Source organism: Scleropages formosus, chromosome 12 (assembly GCF_900964775.1).
Source record: "Scleropages formosus chromosome 12, fSclFor1.1, whole genome shotgun sequence".
Taxonomy (NCBI): Eukaryota; Metazoa; Chordata; class Actinopteri; order Osteoglossiformes; family Osteoglossidae; genus Scleropages; species Scleropages formosus.
In genome coordinates this window covers 17396915-17420257 of record NC_041817.1, presented here as the reverse complement: position 1 = coordinate 17420257, position 23343 = coordinate 17396915, and the positions used below count along the sequence as shown (strand labels likewise).

General features: G+C 43.3%; 1 protein-coding gene across 1 annotated transcript; it reads left to right on the top strand.

Moving 5' to 3' along the window:
* The first annotated feature begins 6798 nt into the window (after positions 1 to 6798).
* Positions 6799 to 19786, top strand: LOC108920694 (cytochrome P450 27C1). Its single transcript, XM_074559710.1, is given in 10 exon segments — positions 6799 to 7466; positions 9820 to 10010; positions 10125 to 10324; positions 10674 to 10792; positions 10794 to 10872; positions 11072 to 11235; positions 14644 to 14810; positions 17957 to 18038; positions 18116 to 18322; positions 19118 to 19786. Coding segments are annotated over 10 exon segments (1608 nt in total). The 5' UTR covers positions 6799 to 7184; the 3' UTR covers positions 19235 to 19786.
* Positions 19787 to 23343: the final 3557 nt, after the last annotated feature.

The following is a 23343-nucleotide window of genomic DNA, read 5'->3' as shown; positions in this document are numbered from 1 at the left end:
TTGCTGCTAGCCAACTACAAGAGAAGTGCCGAGAGCAGAATTGTGAACTCTACACTTTTGTAGACCTCACGAAAGCCTTTGACTCTCTTAGGCACCAGAGCCTGTGGAAAATCGTGGCAAAATTTGGCTGTCCAGACAGATTCATACTGATGGTATGATGGGTCTTATCCTGGATGATAGTGAAGCATCTGAGGCATTTCCAATTGCCAACAGCATCAGACAAGGGTGTGCTCTAGCACCCAACTTGTTTAGCATGATGTTCAGCACGAAGGCCTCCCTGAAGTCCCTTGAGAGCGACACCACCACCTGGGAAACCCTCGCACTGAACCGTCCAGCATGGCACAGCTTTGCTGACAAATGTTGCAAAACCACCAAAGTGAGGTAAACTGCTGAGGCTCAAAACATGAGCTGCGAAAGTTCAGAGCTCACACATCATCAACAGTGTCATCACATGTCTGCCTGACGTGTGACAGGATATTCCATGCCCAAATTGGTTTACTCAGCCATCGTCAGACGCACAGAGGCCAGTTAGCCAATCAATAAAGATGCTGAGGTCAAGGTTGACAACGATGGACGAACAGCAATATATATAGCTGTGGCTTCACTGTGATGGATTGGTGTCCCGCCCAAGGTTCACCCCCCCTTTACTTTGTACCTAGTGATTCTGGGATAGACTCTGGACCTCTGTGATCCTAATCAAGACAACTTGTTAGTGAAATTTCTTTATTTATTTAGCAGACACTTTTCTCCAAAATGACTTCCAATGAACGCTATGTAGTGTTATAATCCCACACACATTATTTACCAAAGTGACTTACGCTGCTAGATGCACTACTTACAATGGGTCACTCATCCATACATCAGTGGAACACACTCTCTCTGTCACTCACACACTATGGGCAAACCTGAAGAGCATGTGTTTGGACTGTGGGGGGAAACCAGAGCACCCGGAGGAAACCCACACAGACACGGGGAGAACATGCAAACTCCACACACTGAGCAGGGATCGAACCCATGTCCTCTCACACCACCCAGGTGCTGTGAGACAGCAGTGCTACTCGCTGTGTCACTGTGCTGCCAAAGTGAATGAATGAATGAATGAATGAATGAATGTGACCCCATGATGTCACATAAATAAACAGTAACGGATCCACCATAATCACTCTTACTGCCGCTCTGAGGACAGTGTTGGTATTGCAACCTCGAGGCAACTTGTTTCACGTATAAATAAATATTCATGATGTATAAATGCAAACAGTGGCGTCACTAGGGTTGGTGTCACCCCCCCAAGCGGTTCTGAAAATGTGTGTGTGTGTGTGTGTGTGTGTGTGTAATCATAATGTTACTCGCAAATCATAATTTCCATATATCACTGATTGAATGGCAACAGTAGGCGGTATAAACAACTAGAAAAATTAAAATGACACCGTTAATTTACAATATCATACGCACAGCCTAAATGTATTTAGTTTCGTGCGATTAAACTGAAAATTCGGTACGAAAGCAATAGAGATCGAAGTGAAAACGTTTAAGAATTACATCGAAATTGTTTGTTTAGTTTAACGTTATTGATGATGTAGCTTCACAAATATTAATTTAATCATGTTTAATCATTCTCGATACTGTAGATAAAACACCAGCAGCAACAACGACAACAACTGCGCGTTTGTAGCGCGGCGTTCAGACGAAACCACGTGATTCGATTTCACAATCACAGACAGTCATATTTGGTTTAGGTTTCACAGTAACAAAGTAAATATGCAAAGTTCGCTTAGGCTGACTTTTGATACTTCGTTTCTTTTTCAAACGTGTCTGAACGAGCACCCAGCAGCAGATCACATGCCGAAACCTGCTTGGCTGTCCAATATAATTATAATGTTGTTTTTTCCTCCTGTCATGTGTTAGTACTACGTCTTGTCTTCTGCAAAAATATTGGAACGACCCGTTACCGCGAGTTTAAGCGGGAAAATGTTTATTGTAAATAGTTGCATTAGAGGAAAATGAGTGAAGTGTGCAACCACTGGGAAAAGGAAGGAAAAAAAAAAAAAACAGTAGCACCTCATTCAATACAAAAAAACGTGGTCATAATTCTTAATAAACTTGTTATTCTTATTGTTATCAATGAATGAGTTTAAGAGAGTTTACAATAAGGGAAATCTCAGCAATGAAGACATCGAATCTAGGCAAAGTCTTGAGAAGTTTGTATTTGCGAATGAAAAATTTACAACGCAACGCGAAAAAAAATTAACAAGATGATCAATGGCATGGTCACTGCCAGAAAAATAAATAAATATATCTTTCAATGAAAACTTAAAAGCAAATTTTGTATAATCTGTGAGAGAAATTTTCATCAGTTGTTCACTTTACTTTTTTGTAAGGCTCTTTATTCGCCTTTAAACTATGGATAAGGGATTGTGTGTCATAATTGCTTGCAAGAAAATGTAACACACCCAGTGTTGAAGATGCTCGGCCACACTAATAACTGCACCTGGTCTGCTGCTGCTCAAAGATAAGGTGGCAACATCACATGAAGAAACTGTTCCCGTGGGATCGAAAGGAGTTACTTAGCCTACCCACGCGTCTATAAGAAGAACAAGGCACAAGGCTGAACTAACAGTTATATTAGCGTAAATTTACTAACCCCACCCTAGACTGTAAAAATCTCTCTATTCTGCTTGTCCCGGTGTAACTCCCCAGTGTGACTCTCTCTGGGAGGCTCACCCGTGTGCGCGCACGAATAAATGTACTTTTTTTTTTTTTTCCCAAACTTTATTAAATAAAGTTATCAATAATACACACAACCAAAGCAAACATTAAAAATCCACAATCAAACAAACCCAAAACCATTTTCCTACAGTTGGTCAACAAAATTACTAAACAACTATTACATAAAATACATTGTCAAGACAAAGTCTTTCCCATAACAATCCCCTTCTGGCTTCAGAAAATATAACTGACCCATGTCTTCCCCACACCAACATACCCACAAAAGGACTGTCCCCCAATAGCAGCTCAACTGAAGTCATCATGTAACATACATACTTCCTTCAAAACACATAAAATACTTATAAATTGCAGTATAAAACTTGATCATACCCCTAAAAACAAATAAATACAAAACAGACATACACATGAGTAGTCATCAATATAAAAGGCTCAAAATGCACAGAATTACCTGATAAAACAAGGCCATTAAAATCTATAGATAAAATACTATACAAATAAAACCCACATAAGTTAAAAGAATGTTAGTTAAAAGTGCACAAACCCGACAACACAAAACTACTAAAATCTGTGAATAAATACTATACAAATAAAAGCCACACAAACAAACACACACACATTTTCTGAACCACTTGTCCCATGGGGAACCAGAGCCTAACCCGGCAACTGAGGGCATAAGGCCGGAGAGGGAGGGGACAAACCTAGGACAGGATGCCAGTCTCTTGCAAGGCATCCCAAGCGGGACTTGAACCCCAGACCCACCGGAGAGCAGGACTCAGTCCAACCCACTGCGCCACTGTACCCCCCACAAGCAAATATAAAAGAAGATAAATATAGAAAGGGGTAAGATACAAGAAAGTACAATATGTTTTCAAAGAATGCAGTTCCATAAAGCAGACGTCCATCCTCAGAGCTTCAGACACATTTATCCACGAGGCCTTTCCATCTGTCCTTTGCCTCGTGGTAGCCCCAGGAAATCCGATCCCGCTTTATTCTAAACTTCAGTTCAGCTCGGATTTTTAAAAAGACACCATAAGCTCCCGTTTTCAACCCCTTTCGGAAAAGGTGAATACGTGCATTCCACAATTCTTTCTTTGTCAAACTCACAATCAACCAAATCCTACCGGAGGTTCCTTTGTTTACCTTGGGGGACAGTCCCTTCATGATATTATCAGAAGTCGATGCCATCTCGCCGTCTAACTCTCCGCACAAGGGCTCAACCAATGACAAGATGTCCCGGCATAACCGCAATCCCAAAAAACGTGTTTAATCGTTTCTGCACCCAAACACTGGGGTCGCGGGCGGTCGGGACGTCCGGTCAACCCGTACCTGTAAAGTTTCTCCATTACGGGTAGTGTTTCATGGAGACACTGCCAGTTTAAATCCTGCAGCCTATTGTCAAGCCCCTTTGGCTAAATTCGGGCCCAAGTGTCTTCCCCAAGGCCTAACATCACTCGCGTTCCCCTCCTCTCCAACAAGGCATTATATAACACTTTGTGCTTGAGGAGGGTATTTGCATCAGTGTTTCTCAGAATGATCTTGCTCCATGTCACCATCTGTTTATAGTGATCTGGCAGAGACTCAGCCTTTGGTCCAGCAGTGGACCACGAATTCACCAAATGCCACAACGGGAAGGACAGCCAGAGGCGAATAAAATGTTGGTGTGGGTGTTCCAGGGGAGCTGCCAGACGGAAACAGTGCGGAAAAAGAGGCAATCAAATTTTAGGGGGAAATCAGGAACCCCCCTTCTGCCCCTGTCCTTCCCTAGGTACATCACCTCCCTCCTCACGAACTCATGCTTCCCACCCCATGCCAAACCAAACCGTCTTTCACAAACCCGTTCCTTAAATTGTGAGGCATGGGGTAGACATGAGCCAAATAAAGTAATGTCGGGAGGATGTCAACTTTCAAGATCAGTGTTTTACCCAGGAAGGACAGAGACCTTGCCTTCCACAGCCCCATCTTCCGCCTAGCTATTGCAAGACGCTCCTTCCAGTTGACCCAGGCTCCTCCTTTTGAAAGAAAACTCACACCCAGCACTCTGAGGGAACCGCTACAAAGCAAGAGACCACCAAAGGTGTCTTTTTGCGCTCCCCAGAATCCAAAGTACTTCACCTCTGTCTTCCCGAGGTTGAGCGCCGAACCTGAGGCCCCACCGAACGTCTGAGTCAGGTGCAGCACCTGGGCGAGTGAGCGGTCGGAACATACAAACAGAACTGTATCATCTGCATATTGGGTCAATTTAACAGTCCTGCCCCCGCCTCCTGGAATGAGCAACCCATCTATTCCCGGATGGACCCAAATTGCCGCCGCCAACGCCTCCACGTACAAAACGTAGAGGAGGGGAGACAGTGGACACCCCTGTCTGACCCCACTCGTCTGGGCAACCACTCTCCAAGAAAGCCGTTAATAATAACCCGGCTACCAACCTCATTATAAAGTGTTTGGACCCACCCGAGAAAGGTGGGGCCCAATCCCGATCTGCCCAAGACGTTAAACATAAAAGTATGGTCCAGCCAATCAAATGCCTTCTCCTGGTCCAGGCTGACCAACGCAATCTGACTGTCTTGCTGAATTGAGTCTTTTCTTCCTACCACAAATCAGATAAATAACCATATTCCGACATGGTCATCTGCATAGAGTGGCGTCACTAGCGGAATGCGGACAGCATCGGGTTACATCGTAAATGTAAGTATACAAAGTGACCACAACTGCGTTGAGCCTTCACCCTGGGGGGGAGACTTGTGGTGAAAAGAAAATCACCCACAAACGGTAGGTAAGGTGTACGGTAACACCCTGGGAACAGGCCAGGGGACCACCCATCTTGAGCAGTGAATGTTACCGGGTAAGTTTCCTTTGAATTATTTATTATCTTGGTTTTAAGCCCTTACGTCTGAGTTGCTAGGCTCCGGTTCCCTACGACCCCGTATGGGACAAGCGGTTCAGAAAGTGTGTGTGTGTGTGTGTGTGTGTGGTTTTAAGCCTTGGGGTATGTTCTTTTTTAGTGTGTGAAAGGTTCTGCCTTGGGTTTTTTTTCATATTAGTTGGTCTTATTGATTTTATTTTTTGATTTGATTTTATTTTTGGCATGGCAGTTTTTTAGGATTTATTTATTAAATAAAGATCTTAATTACCGGAAATGATGAATGGAGATATTGGTTTCTGTTGATTTGGACAGTGTGTGTGGAGCCAGAGACCTTGGGGTAGGCTGGTGATCCATTCTGATCCGTAAAAAAAAAAAAAAAAAAAGAAAAAACTGCGTTGACAAGTATAAAAACAAAAATTTACGGTTCAAACGATTTGTTTGGCTTTCAAAAATATCACCTTCAGTTGGTCTCATTGATTTTATTGTTTCATTTAAAATTTTATTGTTCACATAGCTAGGGGTACGGGGGCACGGTGGGTTGGACCGGGTCCTGCTCTCTAGTGGGTTTGGGGTTCGAGTTCTGCTTAGGGTGCCTTGCGATGGACTGGGGTCCCGTCCTGGGTGTGTCCCCTCCAGCCCTACGCCCTGAGCTGCTGGGTTAGGCTCCGGTTCCCTGCGACCCTGTATGGGATAAGTGGTTCAGAAAGTGTGTGTGTGTGTTTGCATGGCAGTTTTTAGGATTTATTTATTGAATAAAGATTTTAATTATCGGAAATGATGAATGGAGAAATTTATTCCTGTCGAGTAAGACAGTGTGTTGAGCCAGACACCCTTGGGTGGGTTGGTGATCCATTCTGATCCGTAGGAAAAAAAAATCACCTTCAGTTCAACCATCAACCACAGCGGTTTATGATAACTAATATTCATATTGATGGAGTTTTACACTTGGGGGGGGCGTGGTGGCACAGCAGGCTCAGCCGGTGCCCGCTGTGTGGCGGGTCTGGGGCTCGAGCCCTGCCTGGGGTCCCCTGTGGGGGACTGGCGTCCCATCCTTGGTGTGTCGCAGCCCCCATGTCCCTGGGATAGGCCCCGGATCGCCGCGACCCCACTCAGGGCAAGCAGCTCCTGACGTTTTACGCTTTTTTTGCTGTCATGTGTGTTAAAGTTCATCTGCACTGCCAGAATACTCCAAAACAGGTTCAGGGTGCTTTCCACAAAATACAGAATCTCTGTACCAAAATCTTTCTCGACGACGCAGGGTACGGAACTTACTTATTTATTATGGCTTGTCGTGGAAATCATAAACCAGCACTAGTCTAGTGCAGCTCCGGGAAGTTTCACTAGAGCACAACGCTGCGAAGGCGACGACTCGTAAGTTTAGTCGGTGGCGTAACACCAGAGTACTAGTAGCACTGCCTTCCAGGAACGCGTCGCATTCGAAAATTGCGAACACCAGGCAGGCGTCTTTGGGCGTGGCCGTGACATTCACTTTTTGGGAGCGCTCGCGCTCGAGGGGCATTCGTGGTCAGTCAGTGACAGTGTGCGCGAGCGGAGCGGCTTATTCTCTTGCCCCCCCGCCCGGCCCTCCTCCGACATGTCGTCGTCGTCGTCCTTCTGCTTCGTGCTCAGAGCGACCCTGTTTTGCGGACTTCGTGGGCGCACCTCGGCGGCTCCGCGTGCCCTGAGCGGCAGCCCGAACCGCAGCCCGAACCGCGGGCTCCGATCGGGAGGCTCCCGTTTGAACCTGCAGACGCCGGCGGCCGCGAACCGGAGACATGATTACAAAACCATGGACGACCTGCCGGGACCGAACTTGGCCACCACCGCCTACTGGCTCTTTGTTAAGGGATACGCGGATAAGAGTCACGCCATGCAGGTAAAAAAAAAATAAAAAAAAATACGCATCAAGGAAGAGCTCTTCTCTGCGTTCTTCTCATCATGATTGAACCCAACTTGTGTTTCTGCTTTTCACTGTTTGGTGGCTCTGTGTACGTAACTCACTTCAGCTCTTTCGGAGTCAGTTGAATAAGCGTCTGTTTACTACACCGTTACCGTACCGCACAGGTCCTTAACCACTGCCTTTTCTAGTTGCCAACGCAACGGCACTTATTACAAATCCAACAGCTTTTTAAGAAGATCCAGAAGTGCAAGTGGTCGGACTGGATTTACCACTTGCATTAATGTGTTTTACCATGGTCCTGCTGTAGTATTAGAGCCCGGACACTGTGTGTTTGTCACTGGTGGTGGTGGTGGTTGCTGAGTGGACTCACGTGCGGAGGTGTCAATGTGCTGCGAGTGGAACTGCGGCTCCGCTCGGTCCAGTACAGAGTGTGTACTGAAGTACACGGTGCTCGTGCGCTGTGCTGTAGATCAGTATCTGTCGAGGGTTTCCGAAGAAAAACCCTTGAGTTCCTAGTTCTGTACAGGTGGCAATATACAAATGCATATAAATCCGCAGTATCGGGGCCAACTGGTAGCTTAGTTGCTTGAACTGCTGGACCCAAAAGGTTGCAGGTTCAAATCCCACCTCCAGCTGTAGTGCCCTTGAGCAAGGTACTTACCCTGACTTGCTTCAGAAAAAATTACCTGACTGTATAAACAGGTAAACCGGTGTAAGAAGCTTAACATTTCAAGGTGCTTTGGAGAAAAGCATCAGCTAAATGAGTAAATGTAGATGTTCTTGCTGAAATGGTGTGTATGGTGAAATAATACTTGCCTGGTCTAACATGCCTTTGGGCTGCTTTGGGTGCTGGTGTGGGGTTCACTGGATGATGAAAACATTAAAGATGCATCTTTATAATTTTAGGCCATTTGCTAAACCAAGCCTATTGCTTTGCTCCAAAGCGACTTCCAACAGAATGAGTTGATTACACATTATTAAGAGATGGTTAGGGTGACTAGGTGACTCCCAACTATCTCGTAATAATGTGTAATCAACCCATCAGTTTCCAACTGGCTTTTGTGAAATTAAAAAATTTGACCCAGCTACCTGTGTGGGACTTTAGTATTATTATTTTTCCTGGAACTATTCAGAGTATAGCAGAAATACAGTGGGGGGTGAGAGTGGGGCCACATCCAAGTTGCAATTTACAGGGTGAAAGACCTTAATTACATTACTCTGCTGATGCAGTTGTTAAAGACAACAGAGTCTTCGGTTAAGAGTAGTTACCCACTGTAAAGTAGTGTATTTAGCAGTGTAAGTTACCTTGGTGAATAAGGTGTGTAGGCTGATAACACTACATAGTATCCATTGGAAGTCGCTTTGGAGAAAAGCATCTGCTAAATAAATAAATGTAAAACGTAAGTTGGCCGAGGGGGGTATGGTGGCGCAGTGGGTTGAATCGGGTCCTGCTCTCCAGTAGGTCTGGGGTTCGAGTCCCACTTGGGGTGCCTTGCGGCGGACTGGCATCCTGTCCCGAGTGTGTCCCTTCCCCCTCCAGCCCTACACCCTGTATTGCTAGGTTAGGCTCTGGCTCCCCGCGCCCCTGTATGGGACAAGCGGTTCAGGTGGGGGGGGTGTGTGTGTGTGTGTGTGTGTGTGTGTGTAAGTTGGCAACCTGTCAGAAGGCTTAATTTTAATCTTGTATGTAAGGAAGCAGAAGTTGATTCAAAGGGTTTCAAAAAAGGTGTCCTGTTCTAGAGTTCAATGGTGGTGTCGTGGAGATCAAATGTCAATTTATCTAGCAGAAAAAATGTTAAACATTACCGTCATGCACATTCACACTGAGGGTACATCAGATATACATGATAACAGTCAAACACAGTCTCTTGCGATGTAAGAATAACCTGTGATCAGAAATGTGCTTTTGTATAGTGGTGGCTTTTGTTTATTACTGATCTAGTTTAGTAGGTGTATAACTAACCCAGGTGGTTGGGTGCTGCGATGGACTATTTCCTTCCTTGTGCCTATTAATGTCTTGATAAGATGATGTTGATTTGTGAATTCTTGAAAGCTATTGGATGAAAATGCAGTAAGGTTATGGACTGAAAGCAAAACTGATAGCATCAAGTACTGAGAGGTTTGAAAATTTAGTTTTTAGCGATTGATTAAAATTGTACCACCAAAGTGTTTGTTACGAGCTCAGTTTAAAGTAGCTGTGTGTATACTTAACTATAGCACAACCATGAAGCCTTAAAATGAAGGAAGAAATTTTCGGTACGTTATTGAACTTCTAGGCCACAGTTTGACTTTGCAGACCAACTTATTCTAACCTTGCATCTGCCCGTAGGTTGAGCACCAGCGGATATACGGCCCAATCTGGCGCTCGCAATTTGGCCCATTTAATCTTATTAATGTGGCAGCACCAGAGTTAATAGAACAGGTGATCCGACAGGAGGGTCGGTACCCAACTCGCTCCTTCTTGGCACACTGGAAGGAGTACCGGGACATGCGAGGACAAGCATACGGGCTTCACGTCGAGTGAGTGACATCCAACGCGGTTTCACTTTTATACTCGCACAGCGTCGGTCGGCAAATGCTGTGCTGGACTATATACTGTGATGTCCAACTTATTTTCTCATTTTGTCACCCCAGCAAAGGCCCAGAGTGGCATCGGTTACGCAGCGTCCTGAATCCTAAGCTGCTAAAGCTCCAGGAGGTGTCCATGTACGCTCCCATTGTTCATGATGTAGTGAGTGATCTGCTGAAGAGGATGGAGCGTCTGCGGCTGCGCAGCCAGGACCAAGCCACTATCTTTGACCTCAATGGGGAACTCTACAAGTTTGGCTTTGAAGGTAGTCTGCTGCCAGTTAGCCATGTTAAATTACTCCTCCTATATTGCATAATGTCCCTATGAGAAATTTATTACAGTAGTTTTATATAAAAATAAAGGTATATTCTGCTGCTGTCCTACCTTTTTCACTAATTCAGTATCTGTGAGACTCTGGACTTCACAGTTGAGCTCTTTCACTCCTCTCTAACTTTTTTTTTTTTTTCCCCTCAAGCAACTTTCCTGGAATTTCTGTTGTACACTGAAGCATAAAACCCAGAACATTAACCTTTTGTGTGACTGGCCATCCAGTCCTGTTACTGCACACACCAGGTCTCATCCTAATACCTCTTAATATTTGTAACTTTTCCCAGGTGCCTCTTCCATCGTCTTCGAGACGCGGCTCGGCTGTCTGCAGGATGAAATCCCTCCTGACACGGTTCGCTTCATCTCTGCTGTGGGCGAGATGTTGACCCTCTCAGAAACCGTGCTGTTTTTTTCCCCGCTGGACTCGCAGTTTCCTACCCTTTTGGAGACGTTTTGTCAAAGCCTGGGATGACCTGTATGATGTAGGTATGTTGAGCGCAAGCTATAGAGACAGGATGGGTCTGAGAATGTGGGTTTAAAGCCAAAACAAGGGCATTAGAGAGAAAACCGAGAAAAAAAAAAAAAGAAACACAGGGAATACTGTTTTTACTCATACCACTAATAATTTTCATAGAAATACAATAAGTGCTTTATATGCACTTTGACCATGTGTTTGTGTTTGCAGCAACCCAGATAATCAACAAAAAAGTTGAGGAGATCAACACTAAGGTGAACCAGGGTGAACAGGTGAAGGGGATGTACCTGACCCACTTGCTGTCCAGCAACAAGCTCTCTTTGGCTGAGGTTTACATCACCATCACAGAGCTGCTCCTGGGTGGAGTTGACACGGTGAACACTCCACACACACCTCAGCAGCAGCATACATCTCTTGCAGCCAGCCAGTAGACTGCTGTTTCATAGAGTGTAATATTTATTTTTTTTCCAAATTGAGCTGCAGTTAAAAGGAGCGTAGAAACCATAGATAATGTCAGTATATTTGATCAGAGCTGGGAGGACACACACTTGTCATGCTAGTTGCATTTGCACTCTTCTCTCTTACAGGCATATATAGCTATTTTTGGATTTTATAGTATGAAATCATTACAGTAAATATTTAGCTTGTTCTATAGCAGAACTGTGGCAAAGTATAGTTTTAAATTAAAATTTAGTAAAACATTTTAAAAATGACAAAATATGACTTGTTAAAAGGGGGTGGTGGTAGTTGAAAAATACATCAGGGCTCCTGATGAACAGAGCACATGGATACGGCCTCGAACAGAGAATAACAGGATGCTTTGGCCTACAGGCTCCTCATAAATGTTATGTAACCGGATGAGAGAGGCATGTCTCTACGGTACCTGACCTGGTGATTCAGGAACTGTTCTGCTGTCTCTTGCTGAAGGGTTAGGGCTGGTGTTTTCATACTTCAAGGTTGATGACATCCTGAAGCACTGAGCTCTGAAGGAGTATACCCAAACTCCTGACAGTACCCACCTCACAGCTTGACTGAATATTGTGAATGATCATATACTCCACTAACTGTTCCCAGGAAATAAACATAACTATAGGAAGTTTTGTTCTTCTGGATTAAACCGTGTATGGGACATTGGTTTAATCACCGGTTCCACTACAAAAAGACTACTCGGCGCAGTTAAAGATCACCTGCCATTGAAGACCACCGGAGTGTACCGTATATCCTGCAGCTGTGGAAAAACATACATCGGGCAAGACAGGTCGACTTATCTCTACATGTCTCCAAGAACACCTAAGAGCCACGAGGAACAATAACATTGACTTAGCAGGGGCCGAACGTTCACTGCAGACTGGTCAGGAGATCCGCTTTGAGGAGACTACAGTGTTCGCGCCTGCTCTCGGGTACAGGAGCCGTATAGTGAGGGAGGCAAGCGAGAGAGAGAAGCACCCCGACAATTTCGATGGGGAAGAGGGCTTCAAAATATCAAGTGCCTGGACACCCCTCCTCTCACGTCTTTGCGCCGGTCCGACAACAACCCAGCTGCCTCTCATTAAAACTCTGTTCAGCGAGCCATCCTGTAATATGAAGGAAAGGGTGCAAAGGGAAAACACAGCGGGGACACCGCCTATTAGGACCACCTGCTACGACCTCCGACCCCGTTCCCGCCCCTAAATACACCCACACTCATCAAACATGCCATTCCCCAGTTAACTTCTACAACATGTGGTCACACCCTGACGATGCTTCTGGCAAGTGAAGCGAAGCTAAATGGGGGGGAAAAAAAAAAAGAGAACCAATGTCCCGTACGCGATTTAATCCGAAGAACAAAACCTCCAGTCAGTTGACTAACCCTGGAAGCCTAGAGATTTTGATAACTATAGGAAATTTTATGTTTAATAGAAAAAAGAAACTGTCAAGTGAACATTTAATACCTGTAAGACAGTGTCTTGCAAAAGTATTCAGACTCCTTGGAAAGGTTTCCCATGTGGAGTTTGAATGGGACACTGAAAACCACACAGAAGAAGAGAGATCAAATTTAAACATGACACTTGCACCCACCTTGTCTTTTTCCTTTTTTGTATTGCAAAATTAAAGAACATTCAAAGAATGTGTTTTCCTGCTTTGAATACTCCTGCAAAGCACTATGTACAGGGGCAAGAAAAAGTATGTGAACCTTTTGGAATTAGTTGGTTTTCTGCATTAATTGGGCAAAATGTCATCTCATCTTCAAAGTCACAAGGATAGACAAACACAATCTGCTTAAGCTAACACACAATTATCTTTCATGGCTTTATTGAACACAAATCATTAAGCATTCACGGTGCTGTGGAAAAAGTCAGTGAACACTTGGACTCAGTAACTAGTTGATCCTCTTTTGGCAGCTGTAACCTCAACCAAGCGTTGCCGGTAGCTGCGGATTAGACCTACACAACATTTAGGAGGAATTTTGGACCACTCTGCCTTACAGAACTGCTTCAGCTCAGCCATATTCTTAGGATGTCTTGTGTGAACAGCTCTCTCGAGGTTGTTCCACAGCATCTCTGGGGGGTTAAGGTCTGGGCTCTAACTGGGCCACTCCAAAAGGCAGATTTTCTTTTTTCGAAGCCATTCTGTACTGGATTTACTTCAATGTTTACAATCATTATCCTGCTGCATGACCCAACTTCTACTGACCTTCAGGTGGCACACAGCCACCCTGATATTGTCCTGTAGGATATGTTGATAAACTTGGGAACTCATTTTCCCTTCAATGATGGCAAGTGGTCCAGGCCCCGAACCAGCAAAGCAACTCCAAATCATGATGCTCCCTCCACCGTACTTAACTGTTGGGGTGATGTTTTCATGTTGGTATGCGGTGCCCTTTTTACACCATATATAGTGCTGTGTGTTCTTCCCAAACAACTCAGCCTTAGTTTCATCAGTCCACAGAGCATTTTCCTAGTAACGCTGGAGCATCAAGGTGGTCTTTGGCAGACGTCAGGCACGCAGTAATGTTTTTTTTTTTGGAAAGCAGCGGCTTTATTTGTGGTGTCCTGCCATGGACACCATGCCTGTTCAATGTTTTCCGTATAGCAGAATCATGAAAATAAAAGAGACGTTAACCAGTTCCAATGATTTCTTCATGTCTTTAGCTGTCACTCTAGGGTTCTTTTTTACCTCACTGAGAATTGTGTGGCCTGCTCTTTGAGTCATCCTGGCTGGATGGCCACTTCTAGGGAGTGTAGTCACAGTACTAAATCGTCTCCATTTATAGACAATTTGTCTAACAGTGGGCAGATGAATATCTAAGCTCTTTCAGATAACTTTGTAACCCTTTGTATCTTTATGCAACAACTCTTGATTGCAGGTCTTCTGAGAGCTCCTTTTGCAAGGCATGGTTCACATCAACAGATGCTTTTTGTGAATAGCAAAATCAAATTGTCTGAGTGCTTTTATAAGTCAAGTAGCTCTAAACCACACCTCCAATCTTGTTTCATTAATTGCACACCAGGTTTGCTAGTTTCCAGCTCTAAATAACTTTTGTTGAAGTCATTAGCCTAGGGTTTCCATATACTTTTCACAACCTATACTATGAATATTTGAATGATATCTTCAATATTTACAAGAAAAATACAATAATTTGTGTGTTATTAGAACAGATTGTGTTTGTTGATTATTGTAACTTAGATGAATATCAAACCAGATTTTAAGACAAATTTATACATGAATGCAGTAATTTCCAAGGGGTTCACATACTTTTTCTTGCCACTGTATAAGCTTGTCTAAAATGTCTTGCTCTGCAGACCTCCAACACTCTGTGCTGGACTCTGTACGAACTGGCCCGAGATGAGGAAGCCCAAGAGCAACTCTACAAGGAGGTCACTTCGGTGTGTCCAGGGCGACAGCTACCCTCCACGGAAGATTTAAACAGAATGCCATACCTGAAAGCTGTCATCAAGGAGATTCTGAGGTATTAGCTTTGCCACAATGCTCCTCTATCAACTGGCTCTACTCACACAGTTGCAGGCTGGTGTGAGATTTTCTGTAATGACATTCTCATTCCACTAGAGCAATGATGGTTTCCTTCTCCGTAGGTATTTGGAGTAGCTACATATTGGGGTGTTACATTAATACATAGTGTTACATAGTTTGTCTCTATGGAATCCATCTCTGACAGCCTCCAAGTCTGTACATATACTTTGGTAAATTTTTGCTGTTAGCTACTTACTTATGTAAAAGTCTGAACAATCATTAAATGTATTTATTTAGCAGACGCTTTTCTCCAAAGCAACATACATTTCACTTAAAAGTAGAATGACTGCATTATAGCAACAGAAAGAAAGACTTGGAAGCAGGCACGTGATTCTACAGCACTGTTAATTTGTCATATTCCACCATATTAACTAATGTACTGTACATCACACAAGTAGCTACATAAAGGTTTATCCATGATTGAAGTTATAATCAAAATTATTGAACATAAACAATTTCATGTTTATCACGCACGTAGGAGATCATGGGCGAAATTAGTCCGAAAGAGGTGTTTTAAGAACCTTCTTAAAGATAGCGAGAGATTCAGCAGTTCTGAGTGAGAGGAGGTCGTAAAAGTTGTACTGTCATTAAACAGCACTGACCAGATAATGCAGGCAGCATAGTGGCACAGTAGATAGTCCCTTTGGTTCAAAGCTCCTGGACTTGGGTTTCAGATGTGGGTTCTGCTCAGGCTATGTAGAGTTACATGGGTTTGTGAATGAATGTGTGGTTGTCCTCTGATGCACTGGCATCCCATTCAGGGTGTAATCTGCCTAATTTTCTAAATTTCAGCTGAAGCGCTGCATTAGACAAGATATATAGCCAGTTGAATAGATATGATTTGCATTAGTTTTGCCATCCCTTAATGGTGCGGTGGCGCAGTGGGCTTGGCCAGGTCCTGCTGACTGGTGGGTCTGGGTTTTGAGTTCTGCTTGAGGTGCCTTGTGATGGACTGGAGTCCTGTCCTGGGTGTGTCCCCTCCCCCTCCAGCCTTATGCCCTGTATTGTCGGGTCAGGCTCTGGCTTGCCGCAACCCCACTTGGGACAGGCGGTTTTGGCCTGTGTTCGTGTGGGCATCCCTTAATGGAAATTAAGTTGATTTCTTAGCTAGAGAGACCTGTTCACAAGGAGTGGGGAGAACTTTAATATTTTTACAGTTGTACAAATGATTTGGTGGTAAGTGGCAATAAATGAAGAATACATTGTACATTTTAATGAGCTCTGAAACCACACTTTTTCATGCTGTTGAAGAGGACCACAATATAGAAAAGAACTCTTGTTATGTATAACATTTATTTACATTTATCAGACATTTCTCCAAAGCAACTTACAATAAATAGTAATTTTTCATTCAAGGTGGCTTACAATATTAAATACACTACCTACAGTCAATTACTCATCTATACACCAGGGCCATGTAGTGCACTCTTTCGTTCTCACATGCATACTGTGGGCAATTAAGAATCATCAGTTCACCTGAAACATGTCTTTGGACTATGGAAGAAAAACAGAGTACCCAGAGAAAACCCACCCAAACAGAAAGAGGGAGTATATGCAAACTTGCCACAGATTGAATGGTGATCAAACCAATGTCATCTCACACCATCAAAGTGCTGTGAGACAACAACGGTATTTGTGGTGCCACAGTACTGGCTTTTTTTTTTTAAAATATAAATAAAAAGGTGCTCACCGCACATGTTGAGGAAAAATAACTCCAACAGTTGCTGTATCCTCTGAAGAAATTGGACTGCACTGTTGTAACTATTTGTTTATTACAATGCAGACACAAATGTGAATTGAGACACATTTCAGACATTAATAAGACATGCAAATGAATAAAACATATGATGTCACGTGATATTACCTGTAACAATGAAGATCATCTGACCCAAAAAAATATGTGAATATTAAAACCAATTGGACAAAGAGTGTTCATTACATGGGGGGTGCGGTGGCGCAGTGGGTGGGACTGGGTACTGCTCTCCCATGAGTCTGGGGTTCAAGTCCCGCTTGGGGTGTCCTGCGACGGACTGGTGTCCCATCCTGGGTGTGTCCTCCAGCCTTTCGCCCTGTGTTGCTGGGTTAGGCTCTGGCTCCCCGTGACCCCATATGGGACAAGCGGTTTCAGACGGTGTGTGCATTTATTACGCTGCAACACGACTGTTCGTGAGGGCAGTTCTTCAGTGTCTGCACATGTTGAGGAAGGCCTGCAGCCAAAATGCATCCATGTCTCATGTCATATTTGTGCCCACATTGTAATAAACAAATTCAGCACTAAGTTGTAATTGTCCTAGATGTACTCTACTTTAGATTTACTCCCATAATAAGTCAAATTAGTTTAGTTTTTAGTTTTGTTTCAAGTTTATTGTCATAGATACAAATACCATGTACATGTATCATGAAAATCTTCCTGAATGCTTCTCCACAGACTATGGACAAAGACAGAGACAATAGAAATACTGCACAAACAAAACAATGACAATGACAGTGAGTAGTGCAACAGCAATAGCAATAAATAATGGTAACAGTAGTAACAATAATGCCATTTGAGAGCCAGAGAACTCAGAACGAGAGAATTATTAAAGCACCAGGCTCAGGACGCTTCCCTGTGGAATGTCGGTGTTGAGGATCAGTGGGGAGGAGGTATTACTGCCAGTTCGCACACGCTGGCAGTGAGGAAATCGGTGAGGAAATCCATTTCATTGCAATGGGGGTCAGTGCCACTGGGCGATAGTCATTAAGGCAGCTCACTTTGTTCTTCTTGGGAACGGGGATGATGGTGGTGTTTTTGAAACAAGTGGGTACAGTTGAGCTTTTTAAGGTGGTGTTAAATATTTGAAATGTATTTAATTTACTTTCCGTTTGCATGTCACGATATAAAACTCTGAGATCCACCGGAAAAATAGCTGGTGTGATAGATTTTAGCATATTGAATGCAGCATAATATTTTCAAAATAACATGGTCAGAGCACTATACAGTCCATAAAAGCGGGCCTCTCCTTGTCCTGTTTGTTCAAGAGCTGGACAGTTTCTGGAAATCGTGTTAAGTTACAGGCTATATTTGTTTCTTGAATTATTTTCTAGGCTATATCCTGTGGTTCCAGGAAATGGGCGCTTAACAGTGGAAAATGAAGTCATTATTGACAACTACTGGTTCCCCAAGAAGGTAGGACTCTGACCTTGTGCCTGCATCTACCTCCATGCCCTGTCCATCTCTTCACACCCTTGCTCTCTCTCTGGCAGACTCAATTCCATCTATGTCACTATGCAACAAGCCATGATGAGAAGCAGTTCCCAGAGCCAGAGAAGTTCATTCCTAATCGCTGGATCAGACATGGGCCAAATCGGTTTCAGCACCACCCCTTCAGCTCCATCCCATTTGGGGTTGGAGTCCGAGCTTGCTTGGGCAGGAGAATAGCAGAGTTGGAAATGTACTTCGTCTTGTCCCGGGTAAGAATTAAAGAAGGGTGGTGGTGTTTTTGGGAACAATGGTGTGCTTGAAATTGCTTACCTATTCCATGCACATTGCAAGTGATGCCTAGTTTCGCCAGGCGACATGCAACTAAAAATACTTGGCGGGCAAAAAAGAGTTGGTTGTGATATGTTTTAAAGGCAAGAGAGAAGACTGTAGTTATACAGTTACAATCAAAATGTACATCTTCTATTACCTCACTAGAAGTCCAACATCAAAATTCACCAAAATGAAATACACACACACACACACACACACAGTTTCAGAACCGCTCATCCCATACGGGGTCGCGGGGAACCGGAGCCTACCCGGTAACACAGGGCGTAAGGCCGGAGGGGGAGGGGACACACCCAGGACGGGACGCCAGTCCGTCGCAAGGCACCCCAAGCGGGACTCGAACCCCAGACCCACCGGAGAGCAGGACTGTGGTCCAACCCACTGTGCCACCGCACCCCCTCCAAAATGAAATATCACACGTTAATTCCTATCAGTATAATTAATAGTAATCCATATTCTTAAAACGTGGGCTGATTTTGCAAGGCAATATCAAATGTGAAAGAATTGCTTACAGTTTACTCTGAAAAGATACTGGAAAAGGGACAGGTTCTACAAGCCAGACTGCACAAGCTTTGGTCACTTAGGTATGCTATGTGATTAGGGCTGCTGTTTTCAGTGTGGGACACAGCCATTAGAGGCCTGTTAGATTGCACTTTCTTGCTCTTGTGCAGTGGATCAGTCATTCAGTATTTGATCCCTCGCCCTTTGAACCCCAGATAATGCAGCATTATAAGGTTGTGCCAGAAACTGGAGGATCTTCCCTATTGCCCAAGACCCGGACGCTGCTCATACCGTCTAAGCCAGTCAACCTACGCTTCATCTTGCGGGACTAAGGAAGGCGCCAAAACACAACGTATCCTATGTTGCAGTTAGGAATCTAATGTACGTATCACAAAAGCATGTTAATCAATTGATTACCTACTCAAGTGATATTGACTTCTAGAATCCATGTCAGAGTATGCTTTACAGCATGTTTATCTTTTCTTTTATTTGTAGACTTTACAATTGGTGAAGTGATAATAGGCCTATGTCTGTGTGGGGTCAGTGTAAAGATTTTTAAAGATTTGCCTACAATAAATGTATTGCATAGCTTCTAACTTGTATTGGATTCCAGAGGGGGACTCTTTCCAGTAATTAGAATTGTGCGACGCTATGACAGATGACTATGAAGAGGATATTTAAGTATGTGTTCTCCTGGGTTATGTGATGGGAGATTTACAAGACAATGATAAAGTGAAGTAGGACTGAAAACCATGTAGAATATGAACAAAGATTAAGTTTTAAATGTCAGAAGTGAATAAACATAAAAGAAACTTAAGTATGTTTAATTAGTCATATTGTAATGACTTCTGAACACCTCTGTATCATGCATGCTTTTCTTAAAATAAAAGGGAATTTTAGTCTGTGGCTTTTCAACCTTTTCTGCTTCTGCGAGATTTCAAACTTCGGAAAAGTTGCCGGTGTTGCCAGTTCTGATCTCTCCAGAATGTGGGATAGTAGTTCCTCACTTCATCCAAGTTTCATTGTTTCTCTGTGCCTTGTATGTGTCATCATGAAGTGATTCTTGAACCGAAGATTCTATTTTCAAACTAGTTCTCATAACGCAAGGATTCAGAGATAAGAACAGATGCCACTATCCATTGAAAGGCACAAGAGAAGGAGGCAGAGGCTTTAAGGTTAGAGCCCTTTACTTCCTAATTATTACACAAGACTAAGAGATGGGCTGATGCTACATGGTGTATTCATTTTTAGCCAAGTTCAAAGTAAAGCTTTTCAAAATGACTATAAATGAATTTGGATAAATAATGCTGTAAAAGATTACTGGCTGGTTAGACAAATTTACAGAATTTGTACTGCAATGTTATTTTGCAGAAAATTGCTTACTGTAGTAAAGGAGAGCTAATCTCATGACAAAATTAGAAATTCAGCATATGAAAAGTAGTTTGCAGTAGATAATTTTCTTAGGTGGGTAAGTGCCACGCCCATGCCGCCAACACAAAGCAGAACACCCGGGGTGTGGCTCAGACTTATGCATAAAAGGCAGCGTCAGAGCAGGATCTGACGCGGAACCTTGTTCAGCCTTGTTACTTGCAGCCTCCTTGCTATCTCTCAACTCCTTCCGGATCCCTCAGTCCTTTCCCAGTCCCTTTACCCTACTCCCTAGTCTTCGTGCCTCTTTATGATCATTGACCTCTTGCTTGTGTACCGACCTTGCCTTTTGAATTGCCCCTTCAACAACGTTTGCGCCTCGGAGACCTTTTGCCTGTCCCGTGACAAAGTTCCTTGGATTTTCCTGAATAAAGCCCTTATTCCACTCCACACTTGGGTCTCCCGCTTCCTCCCGGAACCAGCCATGACAGTAAGACTAGCAACATTGTAAATATTTTTATTGTAGTTGGGTAACAAACTATTTTTCTTGGAGTGTTGATAGAGAATCCAAAATATTCCATTCCTAATGTGCAGAATCTCACTTATAATGCAAGATCAATGTTTATATCGAATTTCTTCCACACAGCGCATCATAACTGAAACAAAGGACCAAGATAGGAGAGAGTATTTTACTTGATTTCGCCCCAGCTGGAGGAAGAGTCCCCTGTGTCAGAGACTAGGGAGTGTCCCCGAGCATCCAATACACACATATATATAGTCCCAAAAGCGCATGTTACATATACGATAACATTTCTCGTTGGCTTTCTTTCTGCATGATCAGCGCATGCTCAGTTTGCGTATGCATCATGTAGCAAGCACCCTACACCCTTTCGGCTCATCTCTCAACCTGCCATCATTATTTATTTTCTTGTCTTTCAGTGTGAGCCGGAGGCGGTTACCCCTTACAGTTGGGGTGCTGTTTCGGTACATCCTGCTTCTCACACAATGGCCTTTCTGCAGCAGTTACAGAAAACATCAGTTGTACATTTAATGCATACCATTTCTACTCCATTTTCTTATTTTTTCCTCTCACAATTGTTACAATAAATGAGTACTAGGCAAATAATCTGTCACACTGAATTCCATATGAGAAAGAATGATGGCATAAATCTGATAAAATTAAAATCTGACATAATGTGCTCTAGTCTCATACACTATGAGTGTGATCTTGGATGAAAAAGTTCAGCACAGAAAAGAATTAATTTTCTAAAGGGGACAAAGTATGTTGCACTGTGTAAATGTGTTTTGTGTGTTCTGAAAATATTCTCAGATGCATAAATAGCAGATTGGTAGGAGTGTGAAAGTAAGCCCTGTCAGTGTCTGCAGATTTCTGCCATGTTCTCTGCGGTTCTGTGTGGGTTTTATCTTTCTTTTAAATACTTTCCCACCCACTGTCTAAACACATGCTGTTCAGATGAACTGGTGCTTCTAAATTGGTGTTCTTTCAACAGGCTTCTCTGCCTTCAAGCCCAGGTTTACTAGACTGGACTGTACTAGGTTTTGTGCCAAAGAACATGATTATAATTAATGAGCTCTAAAGTTTATATCTGTAGTCCACTTAATGGTCTTATCTCTATTCGGAATTATTCCATTTTAATTTAGTTTTTCTCAAATAACGGGGTTAATTCGTTCTCTGAAATCACGTGGTTAGGCAAATTCCCTGTGAGTGGGTCGAATTACCGTTACTTTCTGTTAAAAAAATGAGCGGTTTCCTGGCGGAAAAAAAGTAACATAAAATTAAAATGGAAAAATCAATGGTATTTCATGCACGACAATAACACCAACATGTTTTGAAAACTGAAGTCTATCAGACTTTTTTTTTAAAAATATTTTCATTATCACTAACCATCTCTGTCTAATCTAGTCAGGATTTTTGACATTTAATTTAAACACGGTTTTGAACTGCAAGGAGCAACTAGTAGTTTTTTTATTTAGAAAACTTTCAATTTGTACTCGTATCTTTTTACATTACTCTGTCTCTTGAAAAAGCAATTTTAACCTTTTTCTGAACGTCTTGTTTTCAGTTGTGCTGTTGTCGGGAGTGGTTACACATAAGCGCTGAAAGAAACTAAGTATCTGTTTTTAACTGACGTTTTGCATTTAAGTTTTTGAAGATGATCTCACGGGAGGATGCAGACACTGCGATCCACGCGGGAACTCAGCTGCCCACACAGCGAATCTGGTTTTCTCTATAAATTCTGGCTGATACAACGCAATATAGGGGCGGCTGTTTTTGTTATTAATTATTTTTAATGTCTGCACTTTCTCTGTTACCCTCAGTACACTGTTTTATACCAGCGTGCAAAGTTGCCGGAGAGCCGCAAGACAATTACATTTGCAGGGATTAAAAAATTCCTTTTAAAAACTTGACACTGGATGGATAAGATAAAGTGAATATTCGTTTTCACACACTCCTTTGCAGCCCGTAGTGGAAGTAGAATGCCGTTGTACTGAATCATAAGCCTATTGTATGAAAAGATATTTCGGTTGTATCGTGTTGTAGGCGGTTATTCATTGTATGGGCCGCCTTATATGAGGGCTGCGTGGGAGCTCTTGATCAAATAATTTCTTTCCCCGTGTCCAGCGCATCCTTGGCTTGCCAGTTTCCAGCCCAACAGACCGAGGAATGGTGAGTGAGGGAGTATGAGGAAGATTCTTCCTCATCCTTCTTCAACTTCTCACTCATCCTCGCTTTTCCTCACCCTTCCACACACACACAGACACAGACACACACACACACACACATCGTGAGGCCGGATAGTGCCTCTTTCCTGGCGGCCCTGCTCTCCTCCCCCGAATGGTACACTCCAATCACAGCGAGATGCTCTCATTCGGTGGACTGAACGCAGAAGCGAACAACGAGCCCGCACACAGTTCGCCGTCTCAGGAGGAGGCACTTGCTAAATGGCCATATTTTTAAAAATCAACATAGTACTTGAGCTGCCCTGGAAATTTGCCATGCCTTAATCCTAATTCGTAATGATGTATTTTTTCCACAATACAGATTCAGTAA